The 25,799-nt window shown below is 38.1% G+C and overlaps 1 protein-coding gene across 1 annotated transcript in view; it reads right to left on the bottom strand.

The window, feature by feature from the left end:
• adamtsl4 (ADAMTS-like 4) overlaps positions 1-25,799 on the bottom strand; it is a 141,979-nt gene that overhangs the window by 37,465 nt on the left and 78,715 nt on the right. The window contains exon 6 of the mRNA XM_062029669.1: positions 2,572-2,711. Coding sequence (XP_061885653.1) covers positions 2,572-2,711 — 140 coding nt within the window. The remainder of the gene's footprint in view (positions 1-2,571; positions 2,712-25,799) is intronic.

Below are 25,799 nucleotides of genomic sequence, written 5' to 3'. Positions count from 1 at the left end.
GTGGCCCATTAATGCGTTATTCGGCATGGCCTTATTATAACCCTAACCCTCTAACCCTGGCCCTAACCCTCTAACCCTAACCCTAACCAAATAACTCTAAATTAAGTCTTTGTTACTTAGAATATGTTCCCCATACTAAAGTGTTACCAAAAACATATAACTTTGTCTTGAATTTGAAAAAAAAAAACACATTTTATTTTTCACTAAAGAAGGGTTCGGGGAATGCGCACATGAAACTGGTGGGGTTTCGGTACCTCCAACATGGTTAAGAACCACTGGTCTGTACAGAATTGATCGAACAAAAAACTTAGGAGGTTGGAAATAAAAAATAAATAAAAAATTTAACCAGTATTACAGGTATACACTACCGTTCAAAAGTTTGGGGTCACATTGAAATGTCCTTATTTTTGAAGGAAAAGCACTGTACTTTTCAATGAAGATAACTTTAAACTAGTCTTAACTTAAAAGAAATACACTCTATACATTGCTAATGTGGTAAATGACTATTCTAGCTGCAAATGTCTGGTTTTTGGTGCAATATCTACAAAGGTGTATAGAGGCCCTTTTCCAGCAACTATCACTCCAGTGTTCTAATGGTACAATGTGTTTGCTCATTGGCTCAGAAGGCTAATTGATGATTAGAAAACCCTTGTGCAATCATGTTCACACATCTGAAAACAGTTTAGCTCGTTACAGAAGCTACAAAACTGACCTTCCTTTGAGCAGATTGAGTTTCTGGAGCATCACATTTGTGGGCTCAATTAAACGCTCAAAATGGCCAGAAAAAGAGAACTTTCATCTGAAACTCGACAGTCTATTCTTGTTCTTAGAAATGAAGGCTATTCCACAAAATTGTTTGGGTGACCCCAAACTTTTGAACGGTAGAGTATGTGTGTGCAGGAGGGAATATTATACTACAATATTAGATAAACAACACTAGAGAAATATCGAACATAATAGACAAAAAAAACCAAAACCAGTGAAGTTGGCACGTTGTGTAATTTGTAAATAAAGACAGAATACAATTATTTGCAAATCCTTTTTAACTTATATTCAATTGAATAGACTGCAAAGACAAGATATTTCATTTTCTAACTGAGAAACTTAATTCTTTTTTTGCAAATAATCATCAACTTAGTATTTAATGGCAGCAACACATTGCAAAAAAGTTGGCATTTTTACCACTGTGTTACATGACCTTTCCTTTTAACAACACTCAGTAAACGTTTGGGAACTGAGGAGACCAATTTTTGAGAATTTTCAGGTGGAATTCTTTCCCATTCTTGATTGATGTACAGCTTAAGTTGTTCAACAGTCCGGGGGTCTCCGTTGTGGTATTTTAGGCTTCATAATGCGCCACACATTTTCAATGGGAGACAGGTCTGGACTACAGGCAGGCCAGTCTAGTACCCTCACTCTTTTACTATGAAGCCACGCTGTTGTAACACGTGGCTTGGTATCGTCTTGCTGAAATAAGCAGGGGCGCCCAACCATAACGTTGCTTGGATGGCAACATATGTTGCTCCAAAACCTGTATGTACCTTTGGATAGTAAAGTTTTAACTTGCACTTACAGATGTAGCAACAAACTGTAGTTACTGACACTGTTTTTTTTAAGTGTTCCTGAGCCCATGTTGTGATATCCTTTACACACTGATGTCACCTTTTGATGATATCACGGACCGTAGATGGTGAAATTCCTAAATTCCTTGCAATAGCTGGTTGAGAAATGTTCTTAAACAATTTGCTCACGCATTTGTTCACAAAGTACTGACCCCTCGCCCCACCCTTGTTTGTGAATGACTGAGCATTTCATGGAAGCTGCTTTTATACCCAATCATGGCATCCACCTGTTCCCAATAAGCCTGTTCACCTGTGGGATGTTCCAAATAAGTGTTTGATGAGCATTCCTCAACTTTCTCAGTCTTTTTTGCCACTTGTGCCAGCTTATTTGAAACATGTTGCAGGCATCAAATCCAAATGAGCTATTATTTGCAAAAAATAACAATGTTTTCCAGTTAGAACATTAAATATCTTGTCTTTGCAGTCTATTCAATTGAATATAGATTTAAAAGAATTTGCAAATCATTGTATTTTGTTTTTATTTACAATTTACACAACGTGCCAACTTCACTGGTTTTGGGGTTTGTATATATGTATATATATATATATATATATATATATATATATATATATATATATATATATATATATATACAGTGGGGCAAAAAAGTATTTAGTCAGCCACCCATTGATTGTCAATGGGTGGCTGACTAAATACTTTTTTGCCCCACTGTATATATATATATAGTTACTTTACTTGCTTTCGGCCCCGGGCCAAACTTTTTTAACCCAATGCGGCCCCCCCAAGTCAAAAAGTTTGGACCACCATGATCTAAACATGCCCCTTTGACACTAACAAATGTACATTAACTTCAAATGTGTTGAGATTGTGAAAATCTTTTGGGAAAATGCATTTCTACCTTTCTATCCAAAAAGTGACCACACCGTATTATGTGAAATAAATAAGTTAGATGATGTACATAAGAAAGAAGGATTACAATCTACTCACTAGACATCGTCCTTCCACGCAAACATCGTTGGAGGTGACGTTGAAGCAAGGCGTCCCGTCTCGCACCTGCTCGGCCTGACGGACGTAGAAGCGATAGCCTGCCGGTCTGCAGGTGAGCTCGCACTGCTTGTCTGGACCCACTGGAACACATCACATGACACCAGATCATTGAAGATGGCAGTATTTATCTTTAACATCTCCTGAATGTGCGCATGTGTCTTCAGCAGCTCAGACAACCAAAGTACTTTGGGCCTGATTTACTGAGATCCAAATACCACGGGGTAAACAGCACACATATGAAGGTTCATGAATACAAAAGCTTTTTTTGACACTGAATTCATGCAACTGAATTTTTTGCATTTTTATTTTGTGACCTGAATATTTTTTACATCAAGTTATGCTGGCAATTTCAGTGAAAAAAAAATAATAGTGCATATAAATTTAGTGTTAATAAACTGTGTGTATAAGAATTCAGTGAATTTTTTTACACTGAATTTATTTAACAGAATTTTTTTTACACTTAATTTTTTTAACACTGAATTTTAAAAAACGTAATTTTTAAACAAACATGCATTTTGCTAAAAAAAAAAATTCAATGAAATTGTGGGCATAATTTGATGTAAAGAAAATCAGTTCACAAAATATAAACGCATAACATTCAGTTACATAAATTCAGTGTCAACAAAAGCTTTCGTAATAAAGACAAAAATTAACCTCCATACATGTGAACTCTATAAAATTGCGTGTACTATGAGTGGGCGTATAAAAACTCAGTGTAATTTTTTTACACTGTATTTTTATAAAATATTTTTTTTCTGTGACTTTCTTACACTGAATTTTTATACACTGAATTTTTTTACACAACATTTTTATACATTGAATTTTTTTGCACTGAATTTTAGAACACTGACATTTTTCTATACCTTTTTTACACTGTATTTTTATACACTGATTTTTTTTACACTGAATTTTTATACACTGAATTTTAACACAATGAATTTTAAAACACATAATTTTCAAACGCACGCATTTTGCTAACACTTTTTTTCTATTAAATTGTCAGCATAATTTGATGCACAAAAATTTCAGTTGACAAAATTTAAACGCAAAACATTCAGTTACATAAATTCAGTGTCAAAAAAACCTTTCGTAATAAAGACACAAATTAACCTCCATACATGTGCAATCTATACAATTGCGTGTACTATGAGTAGGCGTATAACAATTTAGTGTAATTCTATAACACTGAATTTTTTGATAGAATAATTTTGTTCTGTAACTTTCTTACACTGAATTGTTATACACTGAATTTTTTTACACAGATTTTTTTATTCTAAATTCTTACACATTGAATTTTTTTGCACTGAATTTTTAAACACACGCATTTTGCTGAGACTTTTTTTTATTTTATTTAATTGTCAGTATAATTTGATGTACAAAAATTTCAGTTCACAAAATTTTAATGCAAAAAATTCAGTTACATAAATGAACCTCCATACATGTGCCATCTATAAAATTGCGTGTACTATGAGTGGGCGCATGAAAATTCAGTGTAATTTTTTACACTGATTTTTTTATACACTGAATTTTTATACACCGAATTTTGAAACACAGAAATTTCAAATGCTTAATTTTTAAACACACGCATTTTGCTAACACTTTTTTTCAATGACATTGTCAGCGTAATTTGATGTACAAAAATTCGGTTCACAAAATTCAGAGGCAAAAAAATTCAGTTACATAAAAAAGCTTTCGTAATAAAAACAAATTAACCTTCATACACGTGCAATCTATACAATTGTGTGTACTATGAGCGGTTGTGTTGCGTACGATCTACTAACATTGCACGTGCTATTCTTAAGTGGTGCAGACCGCCTTATTTAAATGAGGTTTTTGCATGCACTCCGCAGCTCTCACCACGGAGACACTCATTTACTGCACATTCATGTAATCAAACAAGCAGCAGGTAAAAGAACCAAACTTCATGAATGCTTTTTGTGACCAACAAGTATGTGCTCCAATCACTCTATCACAAAAAAATAAGAGTTGTAGAAATTATTGGAAACTCAAGACAGCCATGACATTATGTTTTTTACAAGTGTATGTAAACTTTTGACCACGACTGTATGTGTATGTATACACACACACACGCACACACACTCTCTCATCTGCTTCAGCATCCTAGTGTCTTGAGTTTCTTCCTAATGGAAGAGAGGTGGACACGTTTCCACGTGGACAAGAAATGAAGGCCCTGACAGCACCAAAGTGCACGGGCAAGCCCTCCACTCCCGCCTGCACAGGCCAACACATGCCTGCCAGACTAATGCAAGCGGGAGGAACGGTGAGATTTATGAGAGGAGGCCAGTGGGCTCATGCGTCACAGTGAAACCTACATTAATGACAGCACGGATGAAGAGGGAGGAACCCGAGGAGAAAGTATGTCTTTCAGCAGGCAAAGAGAGTAGAGAGCACTGATATCTCACAGGGGAGTAATAGTTGTCCTGCTTGAGAAATGTCTGACATGTTATGGTATTTTAAAAAAAAATCACATGCTCAATGCTGTAGGAACATACAGCATCAAATGTTAATGCTTAAAAACAGGAGGGTCCAAACCTTTGTCTATGAAGGCTGCAGAAATGGAAGGGTAATGGGGGCCACTTTAGTACATTTTGGACATTAAAGATGCTCAAGGATATTCCCAGAAAGCTAAGGACTGGGGGGCCGTACGTCTCCCTTCCCTCTTAGTGTTATTTTGTAGATTCGAAAAACCAGTGTCCTTTACAGTAGACATTTGATTTTGGTCTTTTTATTTAGTCTGAGTTACAGGAGCGCTCTGCTGTTTATAAGGACCGTCTGCCAGTCAAACTCTGGTGTTTTTCAAAATTTGCAGCAAAAAGTGGAGTCTCTCACAAGTTTTTTGAACTGAACTCGCGGGCCACTAGTCGAAGAGCCCAAAAGATGATAAAGAGAGGACCTAAGATGGAACCTTGAGGAACACCACTAGTACACTGCAAAAACTGAAATCTAAGTAAGATTAAATATCTCAAATAAGGGTGATATTTGCTTATTTTCTGTCTGATAAGATAATTCTTCTCACTAAGCAGATTTTATGTTAGAGTGTTTTACTTGTTTTAAGTGTTTTGGTCCTAAATGATCTCAGTAAGATATTACAGCTTGTTGCTGAGATTTTATGACCTACACTACTGTTCAAAAGTTTGGGGTCACATTGAAATGTCCTTATTTTTGAAGGAAAAGCACTGTACTTTTCAATGAAGATAACTTTAAACTAGTCTTAACTTTAAAGAAATACACTCTATACATTGCTAATGTGGTAAATGACTATTCTAGTTGCAAATGTTTGGTTTTTGGTGCAATATCTACATAGGTGTATAGAGGCCCATTTCCAGCAACTATCACTCCAGTCCAGTGTTCTAACAGTACAATGTGTTTGCTCATTGGCTCAGAAGGCTAATTGATGATTAGAAAACCCTTGTGCAATCATGTTCTCACATCTGAAAACAGTTTAGCTCGTTACAGAAGCTACAAAACTGACCTTCCTTTGAGCAGATTGAGTTTCTGGAGCATCACATTTGTGGGGTCAATTAAACGCTCAAAATGGCCAGAAAAAGAGAACTTTCATCTGAAACTCGACAGTCTATTCTTGTTCTTAGAAATGAAGGCTATTCCACGAAATTGTTTGGGTGACCCCAAACTTTTGAACGGTAGTGTATATTGAGTAAAACATGCTTGAAACTACAATATCAACTGTTGCAAAGCTGTGTCATCAACACTCACAAGTATAAAACTACTTTTTCAAAGTAATAATTTCTTACTTCAAGCATGAAATAAAAAATCATGACTTTGACACAATTGAGTCTCATAATTAAAACAGATGACAGCCAAATGGACTTTGCAGTTTTATTTTCAATGAAACAATAGGAAAAAAATGACTCTTATAGTAGTACAGTTGGCACAGTACAGTAAACTGACAGTTACTATTTTAAACATTCGACATTTGACATTTCAAACAATTTTGAACAGAAATAGTTCATGCACATTCAGATAAATTCTTCAAAATTACAATTGGAAAAAAATTGGCCGGGGGCCGGGCTGTAAATATATATATACATACAGTATATATATATATATATATATATATATATATATATATATATATACATATATATATATATATATATATATATATATATATATATATATATATATATATATATATATATATATATATATATATATATTCCTTGCGCACTAATTGACTGAAAGAGCACGCACTTGGCGCGATGATGTCATGTTATCGATGGGAAAATGCTTTTTTTTGGCCTGAGCGGCTAGTAGACCCCGAGAGTAACAAGCGGTTGCCTTGTTGCCTTTCCCTTAAGAAAAATAAACTGGTTTTTAGTATAAGTTTGCTGGTTTCAAGAAATGTAATGCCGAGCGCATATTATTATGTCAAGATAATGGCACTAGCATTTACTTAATTTAAGAATATTTTTCAACATATTGAGCAAAAAGGTCTCATATTTGTTTTTTCTATCAAGAAAAGTGCACCTGGTATTAGTGACAATATACTTATTTTAAGGTATTTTGGGGTTCATTGAGGTTAGCTAATTTTACTTGCTTTGGAAAGTCTTGACAAGCCAAATTTTCTTGTTCTATTAACAGATAATTTTGCTTAGTTCAAGTAAAATACCCCTAATTTTTGTATTTTCTTTCCTTGTTTTTGAACATTGACTTTTTGCAGTGTATGACGAAAGCAGTTGAACAAATGACTACTTAATTCATCAGAACACCTGACTAGGGCTGCAACTAACGATTAATTTGATAATCGATTAATCTGTCGATTATTACTTCGATTGATCGATTAATAATCGGATAAAATAGACAAACTACATTTCTATAATATCCAGTATTTTATTGAAAAAAAAACAGCATACTGGCACCATACTTATTTTGATTATTGTTTCTCAGCTGTTTGTAAATGTTGCAGTAAATAAAGATTTATTAAAAAAAATAAAAAATAAATAAATGTTTAATTACAAAAAAAAAAGAAAGAAAAAAACCTCTGGGCATGCGCATAGCATAGATCCAAAGAATTGATGACTAAATTAATCGGCAACTATTTTAATAATCGATTTTAATCGATTGAATCGATTAGTTGTTGCAGCCCTACACCTGAATGACATAAATCACATTACGGAAAATAAGGAGAAGACTCAAAGGGGCGCCTTGAGGAACACCTCATTGATGTAAATGTATGTGATGTGATGTAAAAAAGAAAGTGATGTAAAAAAACGAGTCATACCAAAGACTCTAAAAATGGGACCCATTACATCCCTGTTTGGCACTCAGCATCAAGGGTTGGAATTGGGGGTTAAATCACCAACATGATTCCCGAGCGTGGCCACTGCTGCTGCTCACTGCTCCCCTCACCTCCCAGGGGGGGGAAAAAGGGGATGGTCAAATGCAGAGGGTAATTTCACCACACCTAGTGTGTGTGTGACTATCAGTGGTACTTTAACTTTAAATCACAAGTTTGGTGTGCTATGTTTGCTAGCAAGCTTAAAATGCTAATGCAAAGATCTGCCAATTTGAGCCAAGGCACATTTTCTTCATTGAAAAAAAATCCCAAAGCACACCACTAGCAGAAAACGCAAAAGAAATAAACAATATAAAGGAAAGTCGTTCTCATCAAATATCTGGCGCAATTGTTCGATATGAATTTAAACCATAACCATAACCATCCATGCATCACTAATTACCTTGTCTCAAAGTAGTCCTAAGAAGCAACAAGCATTTTGTAATCATCTTCAAAATCCTAATATAAAAATGTTGGTTCATCCAAACCAACCTTGCTTCGCAAAAAAAAAAGAAGTTATTATTGGAACACGTTTTCTTATTTTTAAATACTGATTACATGTCTATCACGATATACCATATTTTTCGGAGTATAAGTCGCTCCGGAGTATAAGTCGCATCGGCCGAAAATGCATAATAAAGAAGGAAAAAAACATATATAAGTCGCACTGGAGTATAAGTGCATTTTTTGGGGAAATGTATTTGATAAAACCCAACACCAAGAATAGACATTTGGAAGGCAATTTAAAATAAATAAAGAATAGTGAACAACAGGCTGAATAAGTGTACGTTATATGGCGCATAAATAACCAACTGAGAACGTGCCTGGTATGTTAACGTAACATATTATGGTAAGAGTCATTCAAATAACTATAACATATAGAACATGCTATACGTTTACCAAACAATCTGTCACTCCTAATCGCTAAATCCCATGAAATCTTATACGTCTAGTCCAGTGGTTCTTAACCTTGTTGGAGGTACCGAACCTCACCAGTTTTGTATGCGCATTCACCGAACCCTTCTTTAGGGAAAAAAATAAAAAATTGTTTTCAAATTCAAGAAATGTTTTTTTACTGGTGCACAAAATGAACCGTGCATGAACATCACCTTGTTCAAAGAACAAAACCAACACAGTGCATGAACTCACAACAAATTACACACCTTACACACCTTACCATGAATTGATTAACGTGGACCCCGACTTAAACAAGTTGAAAAACTTATTCGGGTGTTACCATTTAGTGGTCAATTGTACGGAATATGTACTGTACTGTGTAAACTGTAATGTTTCATATAATGTATTCTCTTCCTTTGCAATCTGCTAATAAAAGTTTCAATCCATCAATTAAACAACCTGCAAATCAGATGGAAAATTAGAGGGAACATTGTTTGGGGGTATCCGTAATACGCCGATAGGGAGAAGTTTTTATTTACACGATGAGTCGGATGTGTCTTTACCTCCGTGGCGGAGGCTCCACCGAACCCCTGAGGCTGACTCACCAAACCCCTAGGGTTCGATCGAACCCAGGTTAAGAACCACTGGTCTAGTCTCTTACGTGAATGAGATAAATAATATTATTTGATATTTTACGGTAATGTGTTAATAATTTCCCACATAAGTCGCTCCTGAGTATAAGTCGCACCCCCGGCCAAACTATGAAAAAAACTGCGACTTATAGTCCGAAAATATGGATATCCTTTTATCGCCCAGCCCTAGCTTCAAGTAATTCTACAAAACAATGCACCGCCAAGTCTTCTTTTTTTTTTTTTAAATGCATTTTTGAGTAACGAAGGCAGAAATGAGCAGCTGTTGGCCTCAGGGATATTGAAATTGTCTCAGAGGTAATAGACTGGAAGTGTTATGGGGGTCAAAGTCCTGCAGCAAAGTGTGTGCGTGTATGTATGTGTGTGTGTGTGTGTGTGTGTGTGTGTGTGTGTGTGTGTGTGTGTGTGTGTGTGTGTGTGTGTGTGAAAGAGAGAGATAGCGCGGTAGACATGAGCTCATAGCGAGCAAAAGCGATTGAGTTGCGGATGGGAGGGTGAAAGGGAATGTTTTCTCCTGAAAATGACATTTTCTATGGTGTATCATATTCCATGCACATACCTAGTATATTTATTGAAAAAATAAGGGGAAAAAATCGGTTGTTTCTTTCAAAAAATACTTGACTTGGGATATTTTGGTCGGCATTATGATATGGCTTTCACGACACTTTATCCAGAGAGATACCGCCAGAGACCACGCTATCTCCGCGGTCAAGAGGCATACTGACGGCTGAGAGGAAAGGGCAAAGGTCAAATACCAGATCCCTTAACTTTGCCGGTCGTGAAGACACACGCACGCACGCACGCACGCACGCACGCACGCACGCACGCACGCACGCACGCACGCACGCACGCACCTTTTTGAGACCTCTGAAAAATGCCTACCTCTTTAGGACCACCCTTTCTAGGTATATACTGTAAATATTTGTATTTACAACATTATTAATATATATAAACCATGCAAATATAAACACATTTTTTGTTTGTAATTAGTTTTTAATCTTCATTATTTACTTCAAGTTATTACAGTATGTCTCTGTATACGTATATATTTATTTTTTAAATACATTTTGGCCAAACAGGGCACATTTCAATTTCTTACACACACTTGTTATTACATATGTTGGCCAGAGGGGGAGCACATGACATTTTTACACACACTTGTTATTTCATTTCTTGGCCAGAGGGGGAGCGCTTCAATTTCTTACACACACTTGTTATTTTATATGTTGACCAGAGGGGGAACACTTTTAAAACCGACACACAGTCAATTTGAAAAAATCCCTCCTTTTTGGGACCACCCTCATTTGGATAGATTTCACTAAAAGGGGTGCAAATGAGATCTCTATTTTTTGTTTTTTGTAATGTGCTTAAGGCCGATGACAAACGAGTCACGGACCACAGATGGCCCCTGTGCCGCACTTTGGGCAACCCAGCTGTAGAAGCTAACTGTTAATGGCCACTATAGTCTTAGTACCGTAGTGTATTTGTTCATCCTATGGTCACATATGGAACGCGGGTTGTCTTACATCAGCACCGGAAATCATAAAACCAGCTGTTCACCTGGCGGGTTTTTTCGGGGATGAATAGGGAAGTCCTTTTTTAGCTGTCGTCTTGTTTTATCATATATTGCTGCCTTTGCACCTGTCAATGTTTACTTTTGTATGCACATTAAATCAACAAAAAATCCTGACTTTGGAGCAATGTTCACAGAATCTAGTATTTAGCTCTCTATTAGATGCAATGGTTTTCTGTATTGAGACCAGGATTTTGGTCCTAACTTGTTCACCGGTCCTCATATGGAAGGTTATTTTTCTTGTTGGTGTCTCAAAAAGGGTAGAAATACACACACACACACACACACACACACACACACACACACACACACACACACACACACACACACACACACACACACACACACACACACACACACACACACACACACACACACACACACACACACACACACACACACACACACACACACACACACACACACACCTGCTCAGGTATGGCGTTCGAGACGGAAGAGTGAAACCGAATCTCCAAAGCGTCCCGAAGTACGCAGCGGTCAACGCCAGTCAGGCCTGCGGTCTGATTGCCATCCCAAACCCGCGCGCAACGTGAAGCGCCGGGTGCTTGTTTGCTCAGGGAGTCGTATTCGGCGAGCGACTGGGTAATTACGGCATTTTGTAGTTTGCCCGGATGCCGGCTAAAAAAAAACAGCAAAGGTCAATATGGCCTCTAAGGAGCACACGTCAGTTGTCAGGAGAGCAGCAGCTTGTAAAAAAAAATACAAAAAATAAGTGAATTCTTTGTTTCTAAGAAAACGTATCAAAGACTATACATATGCAGTACAGGATATGGAAATACTTCAATACTACGGTAAACTTCATTCCTTTCACTGACTCAGGTTTTTCACATAAATCTAATTTGACTTTTACCTAAAATGTAATCCGTACTTTATTTCTTATTAGTTATGCTCAATTGTATTTATTTCTATTCATGTATCATACATTTACTGTATATATGTATTTTTTATCTTCACAATGTGTTTTACTCGTATTTTATTTCTTATTCTTACCATTTTACAAAACCCAAAACCAGTGAAGTTGGCACGTTGTGTAAATGGTAAATAAAAACAGAATACAATGATTTGCAAATCCTTTTCAACTTATATTCAATTGAATAGACTGCAAAGACAAGATACTTAACATTCGAATTGATAAACTTTGTTATTTTTTGCAGTTATTAGCTCATTTGAAATTTGATGCCTGCAACATGTTTCAAAAAAGCTGGCACAAGTGGCAAAAAAGACTGAGAAAGTTGTGGAATGCTCATCAAACACTTACTTGGAACATTCCACAGGTGAACAGGCTAATTGGGAACAGGTGGGTGCCATGATTGGGTATAAAAGCAGCTTCCGTGAAATGCTCGGTCATTCACAAACAAGGATGGGGCGAGGGTCACCACTTTGTGAACAAATGCGTGAGCAAATTGTTGAACAGTTTAAGAACAACATTTCTCAACGAGCTATTGCAAGGAATTTAGGGATTTCACCATTTACGGTCCGTAAGATCATCGAAAGGTTCCGAGAATTTGGAGAAATCACTGCACGTAAGCGGCAGGGCCGAAAACCAACTTTGAATGCCCGTGACCTTCGATCCCTCAGGCGGTACTGCATCAAAAAACGACATCAGTGTGTAAAGGATATCACCAAATGGGCTCAGGAACACTTCAGAAAACCACTGTCAGTAACTACAGTTTGTCGCTACATCTGTAAGTGCAAATTAAAACTCTACTATGCAAAGCGAAAGCCATTTATCAACAACACCCAGAAATGCCGCCGTCTTAGCTGGGCCCGAGCTCATCTAAGATGGACTGATGCAAAGTGGAAAAGTGTTCTGTGGTCTGACGAGTCCACATTTCATATTGTTTGTGGAAACTGTGGACGTCATGTCCTCCGGACCAAAGAGGAAAGGAACCATCCGGATTGTTATAGGCGCAAAGATCAAAAGCCAGCATCTGTGATGGTATGGAGGTGTATTAGTGCCCAAGGCATGGGTAACTTACACATCTGTGAAGGCACCATTAATGCTGAAAGGTACATACAGGTTTTGGAGCAACATATGTTGCCATCCAAGCAACGTCTTTTTCATGGACGCCCCTGCTTATTTCAGCAAGACAATGCCAAGTCAGGTGTTACAACAGCGTGGCTTCGCAGTAAAAAAGTGCAGGTACTACACTGGCTTGCCTGTAGTCCAGACCTGTCTCCCATTGAAAATGTGTGGCACTTTATGAAGCCTAAAATACCACAACTGAGACCACGGACAGCTGAACAACTTAAGCTGTACATCAAGCAAGAATGGGAAAGAATTCCACCTGAAAAGCTTCAAAAATTGGTCTCCTCAGTTCCCAAACGTTTACTGAGTGTTGTTAAAAGGAAAGGCCATGTAACACAGTGGTAAAAATGCCCCTGTGCCAACTTTTTTGCAATGTGTTGCTGCCATTAAATTCTAAGTTAAAGATTATTTGCAAAAAAAGTTTCTCAGTTGGATCATTAAATATCTTGTCCTTTCAGTCTATTCAATTGAATATAAGGATTTGCAAATCATTGTATTCTGTTTTTTTTTTTTAACGAATTACTCAACGTGCCAACTTCACTGGTTTTGGGAATTCTTATGTATACATACAAACATACATATACATATATACATATAGACATATACATACATACACATATATACATTATACATATATACAGTATATAAATATATACAGTATATATATATACTGTATATATATAATAGTTACTTAACACGCAGTCGGCTTTCGGCCCCTGGCCAAATTTATTCATCACAATGCAGCCCCCAAGTCAAAAAAGTATGGATGCCCCTGTTCTGAATTAACTAATTGCTCCTCCCTGGTAATAAGTGAAATCCAGTAAATATTGTATGGTGACAGGCAGAGGGAGGAAGAGGCTGAGTTCCCACCCTGCTTGTCTTTCACTGGCTGTCATAGTTATCTTTGAGATTAGACTGCAGACAGTGGCAGGGAAAGAGAGTGGCTTTTTGCAAAGTGGGAGCCATGAAGTCACTCCCAACATCCTTCTTATTGCACTCTTCATCCTCACTTTCCTCCCGAGAGGTGACAATCACCTCCACGCCTCCCTTGGTCTTTTTCTCCATCAGTCCCTCAGCTCAGTGTTCAGACAGTGGAATATATGTTGTCTAAATATTGCCCCACTATCTCTCCATCTAAACACACTGGAACAGAGAACGCCAAAGCGAGAGACAGCGGGACAGGAAGTAAGGAGGGGACGGAATGAGGCCCGTAAAAAAAAAAAAAAAAACCACGTAAAACAACACCTGCACGTGTAGTGATTAGGAGGGGGACGGTGGAGGGCTCGTTTTAGTTTAGCATTACAGCAGCTTGCATTGCTTACACAACGTGGCGCAAAACTGACTCATTTGCACAAATATTTGCATTCAACATTTACATTCAACCACATTCCTCATGACCCCTCAAAGGGCTAACACGTTAAGTGTTGCTGCACACTCAGCTACGAGCAATTCACAGCATGAAAATAATCAAATTATTGCTCTTATAAAAATGTTTTAAATTTTATTTTAAAGATGATTAAAAAAAAAACGCTTGATATATGCGACTAATGGAAGTTACAGTTGTAGCCTTCAAAGCCTTTTAAAACAACTTCAAAACCCTCCATCAACGTTTTATATGCACACTGCAAGTAGTAACAGACACCTTCATAACAATATGTAACATGTTCAATATTTACCGTATTTTGGTCAGTTTAAGCATTACCGTTATTTAAGTGTATTAAACTGTATTAAAGGCCTACTGAAACCCACTACTACCGACCACGCAGTCTGATAGTTTATATATCAATGATGAAATCTTAACATTGCAACACATGCCAATACGGTTGGGTTAGATTACTAAAGTGCAATTTTAAATTTCCCGCGAAATATTCTGCTGAAAACGTCTCGGTATAATGACGTTTGCGCGTGACGTCACGGATTGTGCGGACATATTGGGACACCATTGTGGCCAGCTATTAAGTCGTCTGTTTTCATCGCAAAATTCCACAGAATTCTGGACATCTGTGTTGGTGAATCTTTTCCAATTTGTTTAATGAACAATGAAGACAGCAAAGAAGAAAGCTGTAGGTGGGATCGGTGTATTAGCGGCTGGCTGCAGCAACACAACCAGGAGGACTTTGAGTTGGATAGCAGACGCGCTACCGTGAGTACAGCTGTGGCTTCCAAACATTTGATCGCTTGCATGTCACGTACGTAACTTTGGGGAAATATATGTGCTGTATGAACTTTACGGAGGTGAACGGTACTTTGGGCTGTGGGATGGAGTGTGTTGTGCTGGTGTTTGATTTGTATTGGTGGGTTATATGGATGGGAGGGGGGAGGTGTTTGTTATGCGGATTAATTTGTGGCATATTAAATATAAGCCTGGTTGTGTTGTGGCTAATAGAGTATATATATGTCTTGTGTTTATTTACTGTTTTAGTCATTCCCAGCTGAATATCAGGTCCCACCCGCCTCTCACAGCATCTTCCCTATCTGAATCGCTTCCACTGCCCTCTAATCCTTCACTCTCACTTTCCTCATCCACAAATCTTTCATCCTCGCTCAAATTAATGGGGTAATCGTCGCTTTCTCGGTCCGAATCGCTCTCGCTGCTGCTGGCCATGATTGTAAACAATGTGCGGATGTGAGGCGCTCCGCAACTTGTGACGTCACGCTACTTCCGGTACAGGCAAGGCTTTTTTATCAGCGACCAAAAGTTGCGAACTTTATCGTCGATGTTCTCTACTAAATCCTTTCAGCAAAAATTTGGCAATATCGCGAAATGATCAAGTATGACACATAGAATGGACCTGCTATCCCCGTTTAAATAAGAACATTTCATTTCAGTAGGCCTTTAAAGTGTGCACACTAGGGTTGTCTCTGTACCAAAATGTATTTCGATAGTTTTCTAAATAAAGGGGACCACACAAAAATGGCATTATTGGCTTTATTTTTACAAAAAACCTCAGAGTACATTAAACATAAGTTCTTTATTGCAATCGAAGAACAATTTTGTCCTTAAATAAAATAGTGAACATACAAGACAACTTGTCTTTTATTAGTCAGTAAGTAAACAAAGGCTCCTAATGTGTCTGCTGACATAAGCAGTAACATATTGTGTCACAATTCTACTATTTTGTCAAAATTATAAAGGATAAGCTGTACAAATTGATTATTAATCTACTTGTTCATTTACTGTTAATATCTGCTTACATTCTCTTTTAACATGTGCTATCTACACTTCTGTTAAAATGTAATAATCACTTATTCTTCTGTTGTTTTGATACAAATTTAGGTATCGATTCGATACCAAGTAGTTACAGGATCATACATTGGTCATAATTTAAGTCCTCATGTGTCCAGGGACGAATTTGCTGAGTTTATGAAAATAATATGATTTATTTTTTTTAAAGAAAAAAGATTTTGTGACGATAAAAAATATTTATGTAATCATAGTAGTATCGACTAGATATGCTCTTGTACTTGGTATCATTACAGTGGATGTCATGTGTAGATCCACCCATAGCATTTGTTTACATTGTGACACCGGTGAGCTAATGAAGCATGTTTAGCTATTCCTCATCCAGCAGGGATGATACTTGTAAAAAACTCACTTTATTTGTCGCCATGGAGGCGAGGATTAGTGATTTAAAAGTAGCTAAAACACTGCCGATTACGGATGGACATTAGCTGCTAACTAGCTAGCCATGTTTTAAAGCACCTCTTCCTAAGCGCGTTTCAGTGTTATAACTTCACAAAATGCGTCCGTTTTCCATTTTCTGTCTACACACTGTGTCTGCTTGTAAGTACTCCGTGATTTTGCGCTGCCGAACATGCTTCTCTGTTCGTAAAACCAGCAATGTCATGACGTGACAACGACGTGCCGTCATATCTGTAAAAAAATAAAAATTGGCGAACCTGTACTTTTCAAACAGAGTATAGCACCTTTTGTGATTCATTAGTACCGCGATACTAGAATAGTACCGGTATACTGTACAACCCTAGTGCGCATGCAGTAATCTAAGCACATTTCTTTGTTACAGCCCAATCAACGTGGAATTGATCGCAGATGTTCGCGTGGTCTGAGTACGCAAATCCTATAAAAATTAGCCATGTGCCAGAGATTCCACACTCTGCCCAATCAGAGTTCAGTAGGGGTCAGTAGGGGGTGCTTCTTTGAGATTGTGAGCCTGACAATGCTGTGGGCTCCGAGAACTGAACACAAGAAATGGTCGGGTCAGAAAGAAGGTGAAGAAGAAGACGATGGATCGTTGCAAACCATTGGAAAAAATACGTGACTGACTGATAACCCCAATATGAATATAATTTGTCTAACTTCAAACGAAGTGTTCAAACAGTAGCCTGCTCACAGACAAATTGGAGTTTCATGTGAACGTTTTTGCAATCTTTTAAATTTAAACATGCCAGCATATCAAAGGGGATAGAAAAGACTTAGACTCTTATTTGATCATTTTTAACTGATATTGTGTGTCTATTCATGGTTTTATCGCCCAACCCTAGATGATACATTAGAGTTTTCTCATGTTTGGTGCTCATAAACAGGATTTTTGGACACATACATTAAAAAGTCACTTTTGTTTAACTGGGCAACTTAAAATATCTTCTATAAATATTTGGTTTGCCAGTTCAACTTGAGTTTGGATAAGATGATGTCGTCTGTCATGGCCAACTACAGACTAGACTGTGAATAAAGTCTGCTACTTCTACTGCATACACTAATTAAATACATATGATTCATGTACTTTCCACTTCCCTACTCCCCCACAGCCTCTTTTCAGTAAATCTGAGGGGACATCTTAAAATAAATCAAAGTGGCTCTGAAATCAAGGCCTCACCGCAGAGAAGATTTAAGAGGGTCCTACGATCACTCGGGAAGCAGCAAAGCAAAGTAAAGCCACTGTTTGGGGTTTGTATGGACAGGTGCATTTTCGGGACCTGACTTGGACCAAAGTCATTAAGGCAGAGTTGTTGGTAGTCTGACAAGCCAACAATCCACATACTATTATATTACTATACAGTAGAACCTCGATTTATGAACTTAATTGGTTCTTCAGTATGGTTCGCCAAACGAAAACTTTTTATAGTGAAGCAGAGATTCCCCATTAGAATCAATGTAGACATGAATAATTGGTTCAACCCTTGACAAAAGACCCTACTTTAGTTTTTTTTAAAATATATATATATATATATATATATATATATATATATATATATATATATATATATATATATATATATATATATATATATATATATATATATATATATATACACACCTACATATACACATACTATGCAAATTTAATTTAATTTTTTTTGGTTGTAATTGGTTCTTAATGTTCATTATTTACTTCAAGTTATTACAGTATGTCTCTATATACATATTTATTGTATTTATTTGGGCCAAAGGGGGCACATTTCAATTTCTTGCACACACTTATTATTATTATTATTATTATTTGTTGGCCAGAGAGGGAGCACTTCAAATTTTTACACACACTTGTTATTTCATATGTTGACCATGGAGCACTTTTAAAATCGACACAGTCAATTTGAAAAATCCCTCCTTTTTGGGATCCCCCTCATTTTGATAGATTTCACCACCAGGGGTGCAAATGAGATCTCTACTTTTTGTTTTTTGTAATGTGCTTAAAGGCCTACTGAAACCCACTACTACCGACCACGCAGTCTGATAGTTTATATATCAATGATGAAATCTTAACATTGCAACACACGCCAATACGGCCGGGTTAACTTATAAAGTGCAATTTTAAATTTCCCGCTAAACTTCCGGTTCGAAACGCCTCTGAGGATGACGTATGCACGTGACGTAGCCAGTAGAACACGGGTATGGCTTCCACATTGAAGCCAATACGAAATAGCTGTTTTCATCTCATTCTGGATGTATTCTGGACATCTGTGTTGGTGAATCTGTTGCAATTATGTTCATTGCATTATGGAGAAAGAAGCTGAGCAAGCAAAGAAGAAAGTTCTCGGTGCAAAGCGGACGTATTTTGCGAAGGAAGTCAGCAGCAACACAACACAGCCGGTGTTTCATTGTTTACATTCCCGAAAGATGCAGTCAAGATCGAAGAACTCGGATAACAGAGACTCTAACCAGGAGGACTTTTGACTTCGATACACAGACGCCTGTATGAACTGGGACAACACAGACTCTTACCAGGATTACTTTGATTTGGATGACAAAGACGCAGACGTGCTACCGTGAGTATGCAGCTTTGGCTTCCAAACATTTGATCGCTTGACCGTACGTGCGCGTCACGTACGTAACTTTGTTTAAATATATAAGCTTTGTGAACCTTGGGTTAGGTGAACGGTCTTTTGGGCTGAGTGATTGTGTGTGTTGATCAGGTGTTTGAATTGTATTGGCGTGTTCTATGGAGCTAGGAGCTAGCAGAGGAGCTAGGAGCTAGCATAACAAACACGTAGGTGTTTTTATGCAGGATTAATTTGTGGCATATTAAATATAAGCCTGGTTGTGTTGTGGCTAATAGAGTATATACATGTCTTGTGTTTATATACTGTTTTAGTCATTCCCAGCTGAATATCAGGTACCGTGAGTAGCAGCTGCGCTTCCAAACATTTGATCGCTTGCCAGTACGTGCGCATCACGTACGTTACTTTGTTTAAATATATAAGCTTTATGAACCTTGGGTTAGGTGAACGGTCTTTTGGGCTGAGTGATTGTGTGTGTTGTGCAGGTGTTTGAATTGGATTGGCGGCTTATATGGAGCTAGGAGCTAGGAGCTAGCATAGGAGCTAGGAGCTAGCATAACAAACACTTAGGTGTTTTTATGCAGGATTAATTTGTGGCATATTAAATATAAGCCTGGTTGTGTTGTGGCTAATAGAGTATTTATATGTCTTGTGTTTATTTACTGTTGTAGTCATTCCCAGCTGAATATCAGGTCACCCCCGGCTCTCACAGCATCTTCCCTATCTGAATAGCTTCCACTCCCCACTAGTCCTTCACTTGCACTTTACTCATCCACAAATCTTTCATCCTCGCTCAAATTAATGGGGAAATTGTCGCTTTCTCGGTCCGAATCTCTCTCACTTCATGCGGCCATCATTGTAAACAATAGGGAAATTTGCGTATATGTTCAATTGACTACGTCACGCTACTTCCGGTAGGGGCAAGCCTTTTTTTTATCAGATACCAAAAGTTGCGATCTTTATCGTCGTTGTTCTATACCAAATCCTTTCAGCAAAAATATGGCAATATCGCGAAATGATCAAGTATGACACATAGAATAGATCTGCTATCCCCGTTCAAATAAAAAAAATTCATTTCAGTAGGTCTTTAAGGCCGCTGACAAACGAGTCACGGACCACAGATGGCCCCTGTGCCGCATTTTGGGCAACCCAGCTGTAGAAGCTAACTGTTAATGGCCACTATAGTCTTACCGTAGTGTATTTTTTCATCCTATGGTCACATATGGGACGCAAGTTGTCTTACGTCAGCACTGGAAGTCGTAGAAGCAGTTGTTCACCTGGCGGGTTTTTTCGGGGATGAATAGGGAAGTCTTTCTTTAGCGACCGTCTTGTTTTATCTTATATTGCTGCCTTTGCACCTGTCAGTGTTTACTTTTATATGCACATTAAATCAACAACATCGGGGATGAATAGGGAAGTCTTTCTTTAGCTGCCGTCTTGTTTTATCATATATTGCTGCCTTTGCGCCTGTCAGTGTTTACTTTTGTATGCACATTAAATCAACAAAAACTCCTGACTTTGGAGCAATGTTCACGGACTCTAGTATTTGGCTCTCTATTAGATGCAATGGTTTTCTGTATTGGGACCATAATTTCGGTCCTAACTTGTTCACCGGTCCTTATATGGAAGGTACTTTTCCTTGTTGATGTCTCAAGAAGGGTAGAAATACAAGAACACACACACACACGTTTCTCTGTCGCTTACCACACCAGCAGCACCACACTTCCTGCTCCTTGGTCATCAACGTTTGCCTTCCTGGCGCCAATTTCAGTACAAGCAAAGCAACGGAAAACCAGCTGGCAGCAGGATCCCCGAACCGCCTAATCCTCAACACATGTTTACCACCAAGCGCCGACTTCCCCTTGCAAGGGTCGGGCAACGTCGGGCCGTTTCAATGCCAACATTCTGCCGCCTGCCCAGGTGGTGCCGTGGAACAGAGTGCCCACCACGTCATCAACGAGTGCCCCATTGTTCCTTCACCGGCCTGGACCTCGAAAAGCCAAACTCCGACACTGGGGCTTGGCGACACAGCTTTGCCATCAAATGAGAAAAATAGGCAACACTCACGGCGAGCCAGGAACCCGAGAATTCTAGACCTCACAACACAAGCAGGTCGTTACATCCTGCACTTAAATTACAAAAGTACCCAGGGTTTTGCATGCCCAGCTTTTCGAATGAATCCCACGAGTTGGTGATTCAGTCTCAATGGTTCTTTTAGAGTTGAAACACTATGGACCAGGGATAGTCAACTCAATTGTTTTGGAAGCCACATTTCCAGAAAGCTTTTCCCTTCACTAGTACAGTGGAACCTCGATTCACGAACCCCTCTATTTGTAAACCATTCAGTTTACAAACTTTTAGCTACCGAGAACCAACCGATTTCTACATGTTAGAATGCAAAAAAACCCCCAAAACTTTGTGTCTTCTTGTTTCTCATTATGATTATGAACGATAGGCAAAATTCCCAAAAAAGTGCAGTTCCCCTTTAAGAATTTTTTTTTTTTAAAGATTTAAACCATTCATCATCATTAAGACGTTACTGCTCGCTACAACCTCACTTCATTTGACACTCACAAAGACATCACGTCTTTACATCTGGAGGGGTCCACAAATTAAGCATTAATCCATGAAAGACAAAGTTGGACCTTTTCGTGCATTGCAAAGTAAAAATATTTGATTGACATAATGAGTGCAGTGCTGTTCTGATCGTGACGCTAATGAGAAAAAGGATATGTTTGTTTGCAGTTTATTTCCTGTAACCAATATTAGTGTCATCTACAATTCATGTCTGCAGTTGTTTTTATGATGTGAAGTTCATATTTTGTCTCATTATTTAGCTATAGATGTCCCTGTTGTTCAGCAATGTTAGCTAGCGATATCAAGATTCAGTATATGCTGTTGAGTCTACGAGAGATATATTCATCTAGTTTATTAATACTATTAAGGATATTTTCTTGTATGTAGTGGTGTGCCGTCAGGGCCAGCAAGGCCTTCTCTGCTGCCCTAACATAACCTGAAATCATGACCATAATTAAAGATAAAATAATTTTTTAACTTACTTTCTCTAAATATCTAAAATTATTCATATTCTCTTCGTGTCATATTTTGCTCGTTCCAGTGCTGTTTTTAGTTTTAGTTTGCATCCAATCAGAATTCAGCTCGCTTATGTTGCCATGCTGTACTAAATCTGCCAGAGGCCTTCAGAATCAACAATGCGGGCGTCCGTGCACTGTAAGTGAACGGGGACATACAGTTGATAGATAGTTGCGACTGGGGGTGGGGTGGGGGGTGGGGGGGGGATGGGTGGGGGTGGGAGGTGGGGGGTGGTGGGGTGGGGGGGGCCTGGGTGCTGGGGTTAAGGGGAGAGGAGTATATTTATAGCTAGAATTCACTGAAATTCAAGTATTTCTTATATATATATATATATAAATAAAATAAATACTTGACTTTCAGTGAATGCTAGCTATATATATACACTACCGTTCAAAAGTTTGGGGTCACATTGAAATATCCTTTTTTTTTAAGGAAAACACTGTACTTTTCAATGAAGATAACTTTAAACTAGTCTTAACTTTAAAGAAATACACTCTATACATTGCTAATGTGGTAAATGACTATTCTAGCTGCAAATGTCTGGTTTTTGGTGCAATATCTACATAGGTGTATAGAGGCCCATTTCCAGCAACTATCACTCCAGTGTTCTAATGGTACAATGTGTTTGCTCATTGGCTCAGAAGGCTAATTGATGATTAGAAAACCCTTGTGCAATCATATTCACACATCTGAAAACAGTTTAGCTCGTTACAGAAGCTACAAAACTGACCTTCCTTTGAGCAGATTGAGTTTCTGGAGCATCACATTTGTGGGCTCAATTAAACGCTCAAAATGGCCAGAAAAAGAGAACTTTCATCTGAAACTCGACAGTCTATTCTTGTTCTTAGAAATGAAGGCTATTCCACAAAATTGTTTGGGTGACCCCAAACTTTTGAACGGTAGTGTATATGTATTTTGTTATATACATACATACAAATAAAATAAATACTTGAATTTCAGTGTTCATTTATTTACACATATACACACACACATAACACTCCTCTCTACTCATTGTTGTATTTGAAAGTGCAATGCTTTGCAGCCAGTAGCACAGCCTTTGAAGGAGCATAGGTATGGGCAGTGAAATATTCTGGGTTGGAGTCAATAACCAGGCGAGGTGATGAAGTTACGTCTCTTTACTTCATACTTCAGAACCGACTCCCACACTTGCCGTCAGGGTGCGCAATACAACGTAAACCGTTGGCCAACCAAAAAGTAACCACAGAACACTATACGGTATAGTGTTCTGTGGTTACTTTTTGGTTGGCCAAGCGGACGTGACGACAGGCTGTCCTCACTCAGGTCCGCACGGACCTGGAGGGGGCGTGCCTGTTGTCCGGCTGGAAATCGGGAGAAATTCGGGAGAATGGTTGTCCCGGGAGATTTTCGGGAGAGGCGCTGAAATTCGGGAGTCTCCCAGAAAATTCGGGAGGGTTGGCAAGTATGATATATATATATATACATACATACACACACACACACTTTGCTAGGATGTGTGTGTGTGTCTGTGAAAAGGATTTGCAAATCATTGTATTCTGTTTTTATTTACGATTTACACAACGTGCCAACTTCGCTGGTTTTGGGGTTTGTAAATGACAAGTTTGAACCGCAGTGTTCTATGTTTTAGTTAAAATGTCAATGCAAGGATCTGCCAATGTGTTTACAGTAGTCCAAGCTCCTCTGTACAACAGGAGCGCTCCAGTCTTTTTAGGAATCTGCTGCAAAAGTGTTTGTCTCCCAAGTTTTGAACTGAACCCGGCAGTTGAATAGTCCTGATATAAACAGATTTCGGCTTGAGAATTCCTTAATCATCTTTATTGCGTGTGTGTGTGTGGTTTATGTGTTCGTATAACGCACAAAGAAGCATTAACTATATTTACATGATGAACTCAGAAGAATCCACCATGAGGCCAGAGAAAGCTGCTGAAGAACTTTTGTAGTCGAAAACAAATCTTCAATAAAAGGTAAAAGTGTATTGTTTATAGTGTCTGAAAATGATTAATTGGATTTTTTAAAACAATTCTACAATTCTTTGTGGAGCATATGACTTTTCTGTTCAACTTGTGTGTCCATAGTTAGCTCGGCTTCTTGATCCATTAAGCCTGTCATTTATGGTCTGTGCACAGTTGGTGGCATAGTCCAAACACAAAGCTGCTTGTTGGTTCTGTGGAAGAGTGTGTTGATGACTGCCATGATACCATGTATCCTCCCCACTGTACACAGACCGCTCTAATACTCCCTCTCTGTTTCTCTTCCTTTCAGCTCCACAAGCTACAAAATAACGGTTATTAGCAGTCAAGCAGGCCGAAAACTGATAACAGGAGGCGATATTCAATTGCAATAAAAGTTATTCAAACATGAACAGTATACAGTACGTCAGTAAACAGCTGGACAAGGCTTTAAGTTGTTTTTTTCCAAAATTTTCAAGAAACGTCAGACCAGCTATGTATGATGATATATTGAAGATTGAAAGCACATCGTTCTGGGCAAATTGAGTTATGTGGATCCAGATGAATGTGATAAAATGTGGTTCAGAGGAAACTGGATATTAGTTAAAGTAACTAAGTAAAAAAAAACGGGGGGGATTCTAAAAGTTTATACTTCTTCCCAGATATGTTTAATTTAATTTTATTTAATTTTATTTTCTTAATTCAATTTTATTTTCTTTTTTGTGAAATAATAATATTGCCATTGAGCACAAGACTCTTCAATGGAGATATGCATGTACAGTCACAATCAAAAGTAAAGAACAAAATGTCATGGCTGTCTTGAGTTTCCAATACTTTGTCCTGAAGAATTTGGAGGTAATCCTCCTTTTTCATTGTCCCATTTACTCTCTGTAAAGCACCAGTTCCATTGGCAGTAAAACAGGCCTAGAGCATAATACTACCACCACCACTCCAAATTCTTCAGGACAACCTAAAATCATTAGCCCGGAGGTTGGGTCTTGGGCGCAGTTGGGTGTTCCAACAGGACAATGACCCCAAACACACGTCAAAAGTGGTAAAGGAATGGCTAAATCAGGCTAGAATTAAGGTTTTAGAACGGCCTTCTCAAAGTCCTTACTTAAACGTGTGGACAATGCTGAAGAAACAAGTCCATGTCAGAAAACCAACAAATTTAGCTGAACTGCACCAATTTTGTCAAGAGGAGTGGTCAAAAATTCAACCAGAAGCTTGTGGTTGGCTACCAAAAGCGCCTTATTGCAGTGAAACTTGCCAAGGGACATGTAACCAAATATTAACATTGCTGTATGTATACTTTTGACCCAGCAGATTTGCTCACATTTTCAGTAGACCCATAATAAATTCATAAAAGAACCAAACTTCATGAATGTTTTTTGTGACC

The sequence above is a fragment of the Entelurus aequoreus genome, linkage group LG20, assembly GCF_033978785.1.
Source record: "Entelurus aequoreus isolate RoL-2023_Sb linkage group LG20, RoL_Eaeq_v1.1, whole genome shotgun sequence".
Classification (NCBI taxonomy): domain Eukaryota; kingdom Metazoa; phylum Chordata; class Actinopteri; order Syngnathiformes; family Syngnathidae; genus Entelurus; species Entelurus aequoreus.
The sequence above is the reverse complement of the archived record's forward strand: the minus strand, read 5'-3'. Positions and strand labels throughout refer to the sequence as shown.